Below are 14,391 nucleotides of genomic sequence, written 5' to 3'. Positions count from 1 at the left end.
TTCATAATTGTGTTTATTTACTTTTCTGTTGAAGTTTCTTCTCCATTATTTTGGTTACTATTATCTCTTCGCTCTTAGTATTTATCTTCTTTCCAAATACCTCTTTCAATGTACTAAATAAATAATAGTCGCGTGGTGACAAATCGGAACTATAAGGTGGGTGTTTCAGTGATTCTCAACCCGATTTGGTCACTACGGTTTGGAATAAGGCGTCGTTTTGATTTGTACGTGGTCCTGGCTGTTCTACGCTTCGAAATAGACCAGCAACTTCTACGACACGAATTTTCGCGCGTTTATTCAAAAATTGAACCACCCCCTAAGTATAATAAGTTAATAAAAGCTCTGAAGTAATTGATTAATATAAATCAAGCTTTAGACTATTCAGAACTTTTTAAAAAGAATAATTTGTTTGATAAAATCAAAAGATTTGAATATATAAACGCAATAATCACGAAACAGAAACGTGGTGTCGAAAAAATCTGAATTTCGTCGTTTTCACACATCGATAGACCGTAGAAATTTCGAAATATATTATGCAGTATGCTTGTCTGCACATAATATGCGCGTGTGGTCCGCATAAAATAAAAATAATGTTGAAATAAATTATTTGTACTTAGCAAGTTTTTTAGTCTCAAAGAGACCAACATAAATATGTCATTTGGTATGTGTGAATTTATTTTATACGGTTGTTAGCACCATGTGCTTCGGGAATATATATATTCCTTGGGAGGTAGGTACGCGGTTCGTTGATTTCAAACAAACGAAGCGGTTTGTCGGCAAAATTATCTTCACGTTCGATAACTACAATTGATTGAACGTGTTAACCCTTAAGGACTCGGAGAATTCATTTGTCTTTTCTTTTTGAACGATAATTTCATACTGAAATTGACTTGGTCTGCATTTTGAAACTTTGTCATTTGATCTGACCAAATCTTGATTTATAAGATCATGGTTGATAAGTCAGCAGACTAAACCATGTCTCTTAATACCGATTCACTTGACTTGCACCCAAAGTTTCGTTAAAATGTTGAATAAATGAAAAATGATATTAATATAGATGAAAAACGTATTTTAGGGGGTTGATTTAGGTAGATTCAACAAATATTTAATTGTGAAGATGAAGCATCTCATAATTATAAGTGAAGAACGCTAATACATTGTGTTGGAATTGATTTGGTCTACATTCAAAGTTGTAGTCACGAACTTTATCATTTGGTCTGACAAAATCTTGATTTATAAGATCATGGTTGATAAGTCAGCAGACTAAACCATGTCTCTTAATACCGATTCACTTGACTTGCACCCAAAGTTTCGTTAAAATGTTGAATAAATGAAAAAATGATATTAATATAGATGAAAAACGTATTTTTGAGGGTTGATTCAGGTTGATTCAGCAAAAATATTAAAGTGAAGATGAAGCATCTCATAATTATAAGTGAAGAACGCTAATACATTGTGTTGGAATTGATTTGGTCTACATTCAAAGTTGTAGTCACGAACTTTATCATTTGGTCTGGCAAAATCTTGATTTATAAGATCATGGTTGATAAGTCAGCAGACTAAACCATGTCTCTTAATACCGATTCACTTGACTTGCACCCAAAGTTTCGTTAAAATGTTGAATAAATGAAAAAATGATATTAATATAGATGAAAAACGTATTTTTGAGGGTTGATTCAGGTTGATTCAGCAAAAATATTAAAGTGAAGATGAAGCATCTCATAATTATAAGTGAAGAACGCTAATACATTATGTTGGAATTGATTTGGTCTACATTCAAAGTTGTAGTCACGAACTTTATCATTTGGTCTGGCAAAATCTTGATTTATAAGATCATGGTTGATAAGTCAGCAGACTAAACCATGTCTCTTAATACCGATTCACTTGACTTGCACCCAAAGTTTCGTTAAAATGTTGAATAAATGAAAAAATGATATTAATATAGATGAAAAACGTATTTTTGGGGGTTGATTTAGGTAGATTCAACAAATATTTAAATGTGAAGATGAAGCATCTCATAATTATAAGTGAAGAACGCTAATACATTGTGTTGGAATTGATTTGGTCTACATTCAAAGTTGTAGTCACGAACTTTATCATTTGGTCTGACAAAATCTTGATTTATAAGATCATGGTTGATAAGTCAGTAGACTAAACCATGTCTCTTAATACCGATTCACTTGACTTGCACCCAAAGTTTCATTAAAATGTTGAATAAATGAAAAATGATATTAATATAGATGAAAAACGTATTTTTGGGGGTTGATTTAGGTAGATTCAACAAATATTTAAATGTGAAGATGAAGCATCTCATAATTATAAGTGAAGAACGCTAATACATTGTGTTGGAATTGATTTGGTCTACATTCAAAGTTGTAGTCACGAACTTTATCATTTGGTCTGACAAAATCTTGATTTATAAGATCATGGTTGATAAGTCAGCAGACTAAACCATGTCTCTTAATACCGATTCACTTGACTTGCACCCAAAGTTTCGTTAAAATGTTGAATAAATGAAAAAATGATATTAATATAGATGAAAAACGTATTTTTGAGGGTTGATTCAGGTTGATTCAGCAAAAATATTAAAGTGAAGATGAAGCATCTCATAATTATAAGTGAAGAACGCTAATACATTATGTTGGAATTGATTTGGTCTACATTCAAAGTTGTAGTCACGAACTTTATCATTTGGTCTGGCAAAATCTTGATTTATAAGATCATGGTTGATAAGTCAGCAGACTAAACCATGTCTCTTAATACCGATTCACTTGACTTGCACCCAAAGTTTCGTTAAAATGTTGAATAAATGAAAAAATGATATTAATATAGATGAAAAACGTATTTTTGGGGGTTGATTCAGGTTGATTCAGCAAAAATATTAATGTGAAGATGAAGCATCTCATAATTATAAGTGAAGAACGCTAATACATTGTGTTGGAATTGATTTGGTCTACATTCAAAGTTGTAGTCACGAACTTTATCATTTGGTCTGACAAAATCTTGATTTATAAGATCATGGTTGATAAGTCAGTAGACTAAACCATGTCTCTTAATACCGATTCACTTGACTTGCACCCAAAGTTTCATTAAAATGTTGAATAAATGAAAAATGATATTAATATAGATGAAAAACGTATTTTTGGGGGTTGATTTAGGTAGATTCAACAAATATTTAAATGTGAAGATGAAGCATCTCATAATTATAAGTGAAGAACGCTAATACATTGTGTTGGAATTGATTTGGTCTACATTCAAAGTTGTAGTCACGAACTTTATCATTTGGTCTGACAAAATCTTGATTTATAAGATCATGGTTGATAAGTCAGCAGACTAAACCATGTCTCTTAATACCGATTCACTTGACTTGCACCCAAAGTTTCATTAAAATGTTGAATAAATAAAAAATGATATTAATATAGATGAAAAACGTATTTTTGGGGGTTGATTTAGGTAGATTCAACAAATATTTAAATGTGAAGATGAAGCATCTCATAATTATAAGTGAAGAACGCTAATACATTGTGTTGGAATTGATTTGGTCTACATTCAAAGCTGTAGTCACGAACTTTATCATTTGGTCTGACAAAATCTTGATTTATAAGATCATGGTTGATAAGTCAGCAGACTAAACCATGTCTCTTAATACCGATTCACTTGACTTGCACCCAAAGTTTCATTAAAATGTTGAATAAATGAAAAATGATATTAATATAGATGAAAAACGTATTTTTGGGGGTTGATTCAGGTTGATTCAGCAAAAATATTAATGTGAAGATGAAGCATCTCATAATTATAAGTGAAGAACGCTAATACATTGTGTTGGAATTGATTTGGTCTACATTCAAAGTTGTAGTCACGAACTTTATCATTTGGTCTGACAAAATCTTGATTTATAAGATCATGGTTGATAAGTCAGTAGACTAAACCATGTCTCTTAATACCGATTCACTTGACTTGCACCCAAAGTTTCATTAAAATGTTGAATAAATGAAAAATGATATTAATATAGATGAAAAACGTATTTTTGGGGGTTGATTTAGGTAGATTCAACAAATATTTAAATGTGAAGATGAAGCATCTCATAATTATAAGTGAAGAACGCTAATACATTGTGTTGGAATTGATTTGGTCTACATTCAAAGTTGTAGTCACGAACTTTATCATTTGGTCTGACAAAATCTAGATTTATAAGATCATGGTTGATAATTCAGCAGACTAAACCATGTCTCTTAATACCGATTCACTTGACTTGCACCCAAAGTTTCATTAAAATGTTGAATAAATGAAAAATGATATTAATATAGATGAAAAACGTATTTTTGGGGGTTGATTTAGGTAGATTCAACAAATATTTAAATGTGAAGATGAAGCATCTCATAATTATAAGTGAAGAACGCTAATACATTGTGTTGGAATTGATTTGGTCTACATTCAAAGCTGTAGTCACGAACTTTATCATTTGGTCTGACAAAATCTTGATTTATAAGATCATGGTTGATAAGTCAGCAGACTAAACCATGTCTCTTAATACCGATTCACTTGACTTGCACCCAAAGTTTCATTAAAATGTTGAATAAATGAAAAATGATATTAATATAGATGAAAAACGTATTTTTGGGGGTTGATTTAGGTAGATTCAACAAATATTTAAATGTGAAGATGAAGCATCTCATAATTATAAGTGAAGAACGCTAATACATTGTGTTGGAATTGATTTGGTCTACATTCAAAGCTGTAGTCACGAACTTTATCATTTGGTCTGACAAAATCTTGATTTATAAGATCATGGTTGATAAGTCAGCAGACTAAACCATGTCTCTTAATACCGATTCACTTGACTTGCACCCAAAGTTTCGTTAAAATGTTGAATAAATGAAAAAATGATATTAATATAGATGAAAAACGTATTTTTGAGGGTTGATTCAGGTTGATTCAGCAAAAATATTAAAGTGAAGATGAAGCATCTCATAATTATAAGTGAAGAACGCTAATACATTATGTTGGAATTGATTTGGTCTACATTCAAAGTTGTAGTCACGAACTTTATCATTTGGTCTGGCAAAATCTTGATTTGTAAGATCATGGTTGATAAGTCAGCAGACTAAACCATGTCTCTTAATACCGATTCACTTGACTTGCACCCAAAGTTTCATTAAAATGTTGAATAAATGAAAAATGATATTAATATAGATGAAAAACGTATTTTTGGGGGTTGATTTAGGTAGATTCAACAAATATTTAAATGTGAAGATGAAGCATCTCATAATTATAAGTGAAGAACGCTAATACATTGTGTTGGAATTGATTTGGTCTACATTCAAAGTTGTAGTCACGAACTTTATCATTTGGTCTGACAAAATCTTGATTTATAAGATCATGGTTGATAAGTCAGCAGACTAAACCATGTCTCTTAATACCGATTCACTTGACTTGCACCCAAAGTTTCATTAAAATGTTGAATAAATGAAAAATGATATTAATATAGATGAAAAACGTATTTTTGGGGGTTGATTTAGGTAGATTCAACAAATATTTAAATGTGAAGATGAAGCATCTCATAATTATAAGTGAAGAACGCTAATACATTGTGTTGGAATTGATTTGGTCTACATTCAAAGCTGTAGTCACGAACTTTATCATTTGGTCTGACAAAATCTTGATTTATAAGATCATGGTTGATAAGTAAGCAGACTAAACCATGTCTCTTAATACCGATTCACTTGACTTGCACCCAAAGTTTCATTAAAATGTTGAATAAATGAAAAATGATATTAATATAGATGAAAAACGTATTTTTGGGGGTTGATTTAGGTAGATTCAACAAATATTTAAATGTGAAGATGAAGCATCTCATAATTATAAGTGAAGAACGCTAATACATTGTGTTGGAATTGATTTGGTCTACATTCAAAGCTGTAGTCACGAACTTTATCATTTGGTCTGACAAAATCTTGATTTATAAGATCATGGTTGATAAGTCAGCAGACTAAACCATGTCTCTTAATACCGATTCACTTGACTTGCACCCAAAGTTTCATTAAAATGTTGAATAAATGAAAAATGATATTAATATAGATGAAAAACGTATTTTTGGGGGTTGATTTAGGTAGATTCAACAAATATTTAAATGTGAAGATGAAGCATCTCATAATTATAAGTGAAGAACGCTAATACATTGTGTTGGAATTGATTTGGTCTACATTCAAAGCTGTAGTCACGAACTTTATCATTTGGTCTGACAAAATCTTGATTTATAAGATCATGGTTGATAAGTCAGCAGACTAAACCATGTCTCTTAATACCGATTCACTTGACTTGCACCCAAAGTTTCATTAAAATGTTGAATAAATGAAAAATGATATTAATATAGATGAAAAACGTATTTTTGGGGGTTGATTTAGGTAGATTCAACAAATATTTAAATGTGAAGATGAAGCATCTCATAATTATAAGTGAAGAACGCTAATACATTGTGTTGGAATTGATTTGGTCTACATTCAAAGCTGTAGTCACGAACTTTATCATTTGGTCTGACAAAATCTTGATTTATAAGATCATGGTTGATAAGTCAGCAGACTAAACCATGTCTCTTAATACCGATTCACTTGACTTGCACCCAAAGTTTCATTAAAATGTTGAATAAATGAAAAATGATATTAATATAGATGAAAAACGTATTTTTGGGGTTGATTTAGGTAGATTCAACAAATATTTAAATGTGAAGATGAAGCCTCATAATTATAAGTGAAGAACGCTAATACATTGTGTTGGAATTGATTTGGTCTACATTCAAAGTTGTAGTCACGAACTTTATCATTTGGTCTGACAAAATCTTGATTTATAAGATCATGGTTGATGTCTCTTGATTCGAATTCATTGACTTTCACCTAAGGTTCCATCAGAATGTAGCATAGATGAAGAAGAAATTTAGATTGATAACGAATATTAAGGGTTCCTTGAGAAAAAACTATTTTCTCTAAAGATAATTGTTCTTAAGCTCTTAAATAGGGAAAAGTTTGAGTCGGCCCAGTATTCAAAATATTTTTCTCAAAGTTGGACAGTTGCGTTTCGTGATTCACTCGTTCACAAATAAAAAAAAGAATTCAACAACACTTTTTACTTCATTTTAAAATATATTATTTAATATATAATAATTTTACGTTAATATTTATATCAAATAATTATAAAACGTATCTTATCTTTCTTATTCATCCAATGAACTAAATAAACAGTTTTTATTTGTTTTCATAGATATATTGTTAAAATATTAAACATTTTCTATGTGACTTTCTACAGTAGAATACGCTTGCTTTAAACAATGGATTTTATTGTGAATTTCCACGAACTCTTAAAAGATTTCGTAGGCTGTAATAGAAATATCATCCATACAAAAGTGACTAAATTGACAACACCGGGGGAAAATTATATGAGCGATATTTTCAAAATTAATCTCAAATTGAAGAATAATAATGATGATGATGTCATCGAAGAAGTCCATCTTGTAGCTAAATTAGTTGTTACGAATGATTTCACAGGACCGACAGCAAATTTAACTAAAAACGAAATTTTATTTTACGAAAAAATCGTACCGGCTTTAGAAAGTTTTCAGGAAAGATACGGCGTTAAATTTCCAAGGTTTTTCCCCGAATACGTTGCAGGTAGGATCAATTTAAATGGTGGTGATGTCCCGGATAAAGATGCTGTAATAGTTTTGGAGGATTTATCAGAAAAAGGTAAGTTTTTCAATTCAATACTAAAAATGTAATGAGATCATTCGAAATCACATTCAGAGTGAATACTTCGAAATACAAGCTTCGACCACGTTAGGTGAAACTGAACTGACAGTTGGAATGTTGCAGATGAGAAGCAGAAGAAAAAAAAATGACTTAATTATTAACCTGATGATTTTAAACGAAACCACCATGTAACCGACTATCTATTTGTAATAATCTATTAAATACAAGGATTTATCATTGACATTTGTATTTGTATTGATGAAGAAGCAAACAAGTTCTTACAAGTTTTCCTTGAGACTCTTTAAACAAAGTTTTTTCTTCATTTTTTTTGGTATTTTTTCTGTCTTTATTTGCAACTTTTTATTAAATATGAGGATGGAGCTTTCTCTTTGACATTCGTATTAATATTGGTGAAGAAACAAACAAGTTCGTGCAAGTTTTCCTAGAGACGCTTTAAACAAAGTTTTTTTCTTCATTTTTTTGGTATTTTTTCTGTTTCTATTTGCAACTTTTTAATAAATACGAGGATGGATCTTTCTCTTTGACATTCGTACCAATATTGGTGAAGAAACAAACAAGTTCTTGCAAGTTTTCCTAGAGACGCTTTAAACAAAGTTTTTTCTTAATTTTTTTGGTATTTTTTCTGTTTCTATTTGCAACTTTTTATCAAATACGAGAATGGATCTTTCTCTTTGACATTCGTATTAATATTGGTGAAGAAACAAACAAGTTCGTGCAAGTTTTCCTTTGAGACGCTTTAAACAAAGTTTTTTCTTCATTTTTTTTGGTATTTTTTCTGTTTTTATTTGCAACTTTTTATTAAATATGAGGATGGATCTTTCTCTTTGACATTCGTATTAATATTGGTGAAGAAACAAACAAGTTCGTGCAAGTTTTCCTAGAGACGCTTTAAACAAAGTTTTTTTCTCCATTTTTTTGGTATTTTTCCTGTTTCTATTTGCAACTTTTTATTAAATACGAGGATGGAGCTTTCTCTTTGACATTCGTATTAATATTGGTGAAGAAACAAACAAGTTCTTGCAAGTTTTCCTTTGAGACGCTTTAAACAAAGTTTTTTCTTCATTTTTTTTGGTATTTTTTCTGTTTTTATTTGCAACTTTTTATTAAATATGAGGATGGATCTTTCTCTTTGACATTCGTATTAATATTGGTGAAGAAACAAACAAGTTCGTGCAAGTTTTCCTTCGAGACGCTTTAAACAAAGATTTTTTCTTAATTTTTTTGGTATTTTTTCTGTTTTTATCTGCAACTTTTTATTAAATATAAGAATGGATCTTTCTCTTTGACATTCGTATTAATATTGGTGAAGAAACAAACAAGTTCTTGCAAGTTTTCCTTTGAGACGCTTTAAACAAAGTTTTTTCTTCATTTTTTTTGGTATTTTTTCTGTTTTTATTTGCAACTTTTTATTAAATATGAGGATGGATCTTTCTCTTTGACATTCGTATTAATATTGGTGAAGAAACAAACAAGTTCGTGCAAGTTTTCCTAGAGACGCTTTAAACAAAGTTTTTTTCTCCATTTTTTTGGTATTTTTTCTGTTTCTATTTGCAACTTTTTATTCAATACGAGGATGGAGCTTTCTCTTTGACATTCGTATTAATATTGGTGAAGAAACAAACAAGTTCGTGCAAGTTTTCCTTCGAGACGCTTTAAACAAAGATTTTTTCTTAATTTTTTTGGTATTTTTTCTGTTTTTATCTGCAACTTTTTATTAAATATGAGAACGGATCTTTCTCTTTGACATTCGTATTAATATTGGTGAAGAAACAAACAAGTTCTCGCAAGTTTTCCTTTGAGACGCTTTAAACAAAGTTTTTTCTTCATTTTTTTTGGTATTTTTTCTGTTTTTATTTGCAACTTTTTATTAAATATGAGGATGGATCTTTCTCTTTGACATTCGTATTAATATTGGTGAAGAAACAAACAAGTTCGTGCAAGTTTTCCTAGAGACGCTTTAAACAAAGTTTTTTTCTCCATTTTTTTGGTATTTTTTCTGTTTCTATTTGCAACTTTTTATTTAATACGAGGATGGAGCTTTCTCTTTGACATTCGTATTAATATTGGTGAAGAAACAAACAAGTTCGTGCAAGTTTTCCTAGAGACGCTTTAAACAAAGTTTTTTTCTCCATTTTTTTGGTATTTTTTCTGTTTCTATTTGCAACTTTTTATTCAATACGAGGATGGAGCTTTCTCTTTGACATTCGTATTAATATTGGTGAAGAAACAAACAAGTTCGTGCAAGTTTTCCTTCGAGACGCTTTAAACAAAGATTTTTTCTTAATTTTTTTGGTATTTTTTCTGTTTTTATCTGCAACTTTTTATTAAATATGAGAATGGATCTTTCTCTTTGACATTCGTATTAATATTGGTGAAGAAACAAACAAGTTCTCGCAAGTTTTCCTTTGAGACGCTTTAAACAAAGTTTTTTCTTCATTTTTTTTTGGTATTTTTTCTGTTTTTATTTGCAACTTTTTATTAAATATGAGGATGGATCTTTCTCTTTGACATTCGTATTAATATTGGTGAAGAAACAAACAAGTTCGTGCAAGTTTTCCTAGAGACGCTTTAAACAAAGTTTTTTTCTCCATTTTTTTGATATTTTTTCTGTTTCTATTTGCAACTTTTTATTCAATACGAGGATGGAGCTTTCTCTTTGACATTCGTATTAATATTGGTGAAGAAACAAACAAGTTCGTGCAAGTTTTCCTAGAGACGCTTTAAACAAAGTTTTTTTCTCCATTTTTTTGGTATTTTTTCTGTTTCTATTTGCAACTTTTTATTCAATACGAGGATGGAGCTTTCTCTTTGACATTCGTATTAATATTGGTGAAGAAACAAACAAGTTCGTGCAAGTTTTCCTAGAGACGCTTTAAACAAAGTTTTTTTCTCCATTTTTTTGGTATTTTTCCTGTTCCTATTTGCAACTTTTTATTAAATACGAGGATGGAGCTTTCTCTTTGACATTCGTATTAATATTGGTGAAGAAACAAACAAGTTCTTGCAAGTTTTCCTAGAGACGCTTTAAACAAAGTTTTTTTCTTCATTTTTTTGGTATTTTTTCTGTTTCTATTTGCAACTTTCTATTAAATATGAGGATGGATCTTTCTCTTTGACATTCGTATTAATATTGGTGAAGAAACAAACAAGTTCGTGCAAGTTTTCCTTCGAGACGCTTTAAACAAAGATTTTTTCTTAATTTTTTTGGTATTTTTTCTGTTTTTATCTGCAACTTTTTATTAAATATAAGAATGGATCTTTCTCTTTGACATTCGTATTAATATTGGTGAAGAAACAAACAAGTTCTTGCAAGTTTTCCTTTGAGACGCTTTAAACAAAGTTTTTTCTTCATTTTTTTTGGTATTTTTTCTGTTTTTATTTGCAACTTTTTATTAAATATGAGGATGGATCTTTCTCTTTGACATTCGTATTAATATTGGTGAAGAAACAAACAAGTTCGTGCAAGTTTTCCTAGAGACGCTTTAAACAAAGTTTTTTTCTCCATTTTTTTGGTATTTTTTCTGTTTCTATTTGCAACTTTTTATTCAATACGAGGATGGAGCTTTCTCTTTGACATTCGTATTAATATTGGTGAAGAAACAAACAAGTTCGTGCAAGTTTTCCTTCGAGACGCTTTAAACAAAGATTTTTTCTTAATTTTTTTGGTATTTTTTCTGTTTTTATCTGCAACTTTTTATTAAATATGAGAACGGATCTTTCTCTTTGACATTCGTATTAATATTGGTGAAGAAACAAACAAGTTCTCGCAAGTTTTCCTTTGAGACGCTTTAAACAAAGTTTTTTCTTCATTTTTTTTGGTATTTTTTCTGTTTTTATTTGCAACTTTTTATTAAATACGAGTATGGAGCTTTCTCTTTGACATTCGTATTAATATTGGTGAAGAAACAAACAAGTTCTTGCAAGTTTTCCTTGAGACGCTTTAAACAAAGTTTTTTCTTCATTTTTTTTGGTATTTTTTCTGTTTTTATTTGCAACTTTTTATTAAATATGAGGATGGATCTTTCTCTTTGACATTCGTATTAATATTGGTGAAGAAACAAACAAGTTCTTGCAAGTTTTCCTTTGAGACGCTTTAAACAAAGTTTTTTTTCATTTTTTTGATACTTTTTCTGTTTCTATTTGCAACTTTTTATTAAATATGAGGATGGAGCTTTCTCTTTGACATTCGTATTAATATTGGTGAAGAAACAAACAAGTTCTTGCAAGTTTTCCTTTGAGACGCTTTAAACAAAGATTTTTTCTTAATTTTTTTGGTATTTTTTCTGTTTTTATCTGCAACTTTTTATTAAATATGAGAATGGATCTTTCTCTTTGACATTCGTATTAATATTGGTGAAGAAACAAACAAGTTCTTGCAAGTTTTCCTTTGAGACGCTTTAAACAAAGTTTTTTCTTCATTTTTTTTGGTATTTTTTCTGTTTTTATTTGCAACTTTTTATTAAATATGAGGATGGATCTTTCTCTTTGACATTCGTATTAATATTGGTGAAGAAACAAACAAGTTCTTGCAAGTTTTCCTTTGAGACGCTTTAAACAAAGTTTTTTTCTCCATTTTTTTGGTATTTTTTCTGTTTCTATTTGCAACTTTTTATTCAATACGAGGATGGAGCTTTCTCTTTGACATTCGTATTAATATTGGTGAAGAAACAAACAAGTTCTTGCAAGTTTTCCTAGAGACGCTTTAAACAAAGTTTTTTTCTTCATTTTTTTGGTATTTTTTCTGTTTCTATTTGCAACTTTTTATTAAATACGAGTATGGATCTTTATCAATAATCAATTTTCACGTCTGAATAAGCGTTACGGACGAAATGGCGGCCAGCTCGGCAACGCCAAGCTTCGACGCGTTATAATGAGTATGAAAAATTTTTTTTCAAGTAACAGTCGTCGAGCATCCTATAATTTTGAAAGGAAAAGTCATGTAAACATTTTGTTTTCTTACTATCAGAACCAAATAAATTTTCATGGGCTCTTGCTTACGATTGTTGTTGTTGATCCGTTCTTCCGAACTAAACATCGATGAAAGAAGTCATGATTACTAGTTTGTGTTTTTGTATAATATTCAATATTTTCTTTTACTTTTTCAGGATATGAAAACATCGATCGTCATATTGGTTTCGATTTACAAGAAGCGAAATTAATATTGAAAGATTTGGCAATTTTCCACGCGGTACCTTTAGCTATGAGACTATTGGAACCGGAAACATACAAATCTGAAATATTAAGTAACTGCCACGGATTTATACCTGAGTTTCCAAAAAAAGATGAAAAACCAGACGAAAATCGAATAGATATTTTAACATTCCTGTTACAATTATTCAAAAGCGACGAAAAATACACTCCTATAATTCCAATAGTTACGAATTTTTTCAAAAATCTAAGAAACCAAATCGAAAACAACACCCGGAAATTTTTTACTTATAAACCGGATACGCAGTTCGAAACAATGACGCACGAAGATATGTGGTCGAATAATACGATGCAGATACGTCGAAATGGAAAGTTAATCCACAATATGTTCATCGATTTCCAAATGGTCAGAAGTAATACCCTCTTCAACGATCTGATTTTCTTCATTGTTTCCAGCGTACAACTCAAATATTTACAAGAAAATTTCGACGACCTCATTCAGTTTTATTACGAAAATTTCAGCGAAACTTTGAAGCGATTCGGTTGCTTCACTTCAGAATATACCTACGAGAAATTCATGGAAGCTCTACCTAAAGAATGTCAAAAGGGAATCCTCCAATGCACGTTTATGATGGTTTCGGTGATTTTTCAAGAAAAGGGAATAAAATCAGATATCAAATCTCCTGTTAGATTTGAAAATGTGCCCCTAATCGCAAAAGAAAAGGTTGGATTTCTATTTTTGGAAGCAGTTAAAAGGGGTTGGTTATCTTAATTGATACAAACTTGTGAAAACCAAAACTGTATCGATCTGCTTAAAGATTAAAATAAAAAATATCATTTTTATTCACTTCTGTGATTTATACTAAAGATTTATTATAATTTGGAACTTTCTATCGCTTTCTATGAAATCATTTTTCTAAGGAACAGAAACTATACTGTAAGTTATATGAATTGAAAATCGAAGACCTTCCAAGAAGTCTGGTTAACCGTTTCCTCACCTAGAGCTTAAGTAATAACCAACTTATTAATCATAATATTCCCTCTCTTTTATTTTACGATTTAATTTAACTTTAGCCTGTAGATAAGAAAATGGTCAACCTGGATGCAACATCTATTAAAAAACAAAAACAAAACCAAACAAAACAAAAACGTACACAATCCCTAATAAGTAATCACGTATACGACAAAGACTCAACTGGACTTGGCATATAATATGAAGAAAACTAACTGAAATGAGCAAAATAATAAAGCAATGGACTCCATTGTGGTCAAGGAGAAGAAGCAGGCCGAGAAAGACTTGGAGAAACGAAATAGAGGAGGACATAAGAGTACTGGAGAACTAGTGGGCAAAATACCGGATCCGAAAGGAATGGAAAATGATAACAAAAGCAGTAAAGACAAACGATAAACTATAAAGAAAACAAAAATAGAAAACGTAGAATAATCCACGTCACAAAATGATTTTAAAACTCTTTAAAATAGA

General features: G+C 30.3%; 2 protein-coding genes across 2 annotated transcripts in view; both read left to right on the top strand.

Moving 5' to 3' along the window:
• Positions 1-14,391, top strand: part of LOC130894451 (uncharacterized) — a 692,198-nt gene that overhangs the window by 573,161 nt on the left and 104,646 nt on the right. The gene's annotated exons all lie outside the window — the stretch shown is intronic.
• Positions 7,273-13,755, top strand: LOC130894442 (uncharacterized). The gene is made up of 2 exons (XM_057801293.1): positions 7,273-7,736; positions 12,866-13,755. Exons 1-2 carry the CDS (start codon positions 7,322-7,324, stop codon positions 13,678-13,680), a joined length of 1,230 nt encoding a protein of 409 aa, XP_057657276.1. The 5' UTR covers positions 7,273-7,321; the 3' UTR covers positions 13,681-13,755.

Source organism: Diorhabda carinulata, chromosome 5 (genome assembly GCF_026250575.1).
Source record: "Diorhabda carinulata isolate Delta chromosome 5, icDioCari1.1, whole genome shotgun sequence".
Lineage (NCBI taxonomy): Eukaryota > Metazoa > Arthropoda > Insecta > Coleoptera > Chrysomelidae > Diorhabda > Diorhabda carinulata.
The sequence above is the reverse complement of the archived record's forward strand: the minus strand, read 5'-3'. Positions and strand labels throughout refer to the sequence as shown.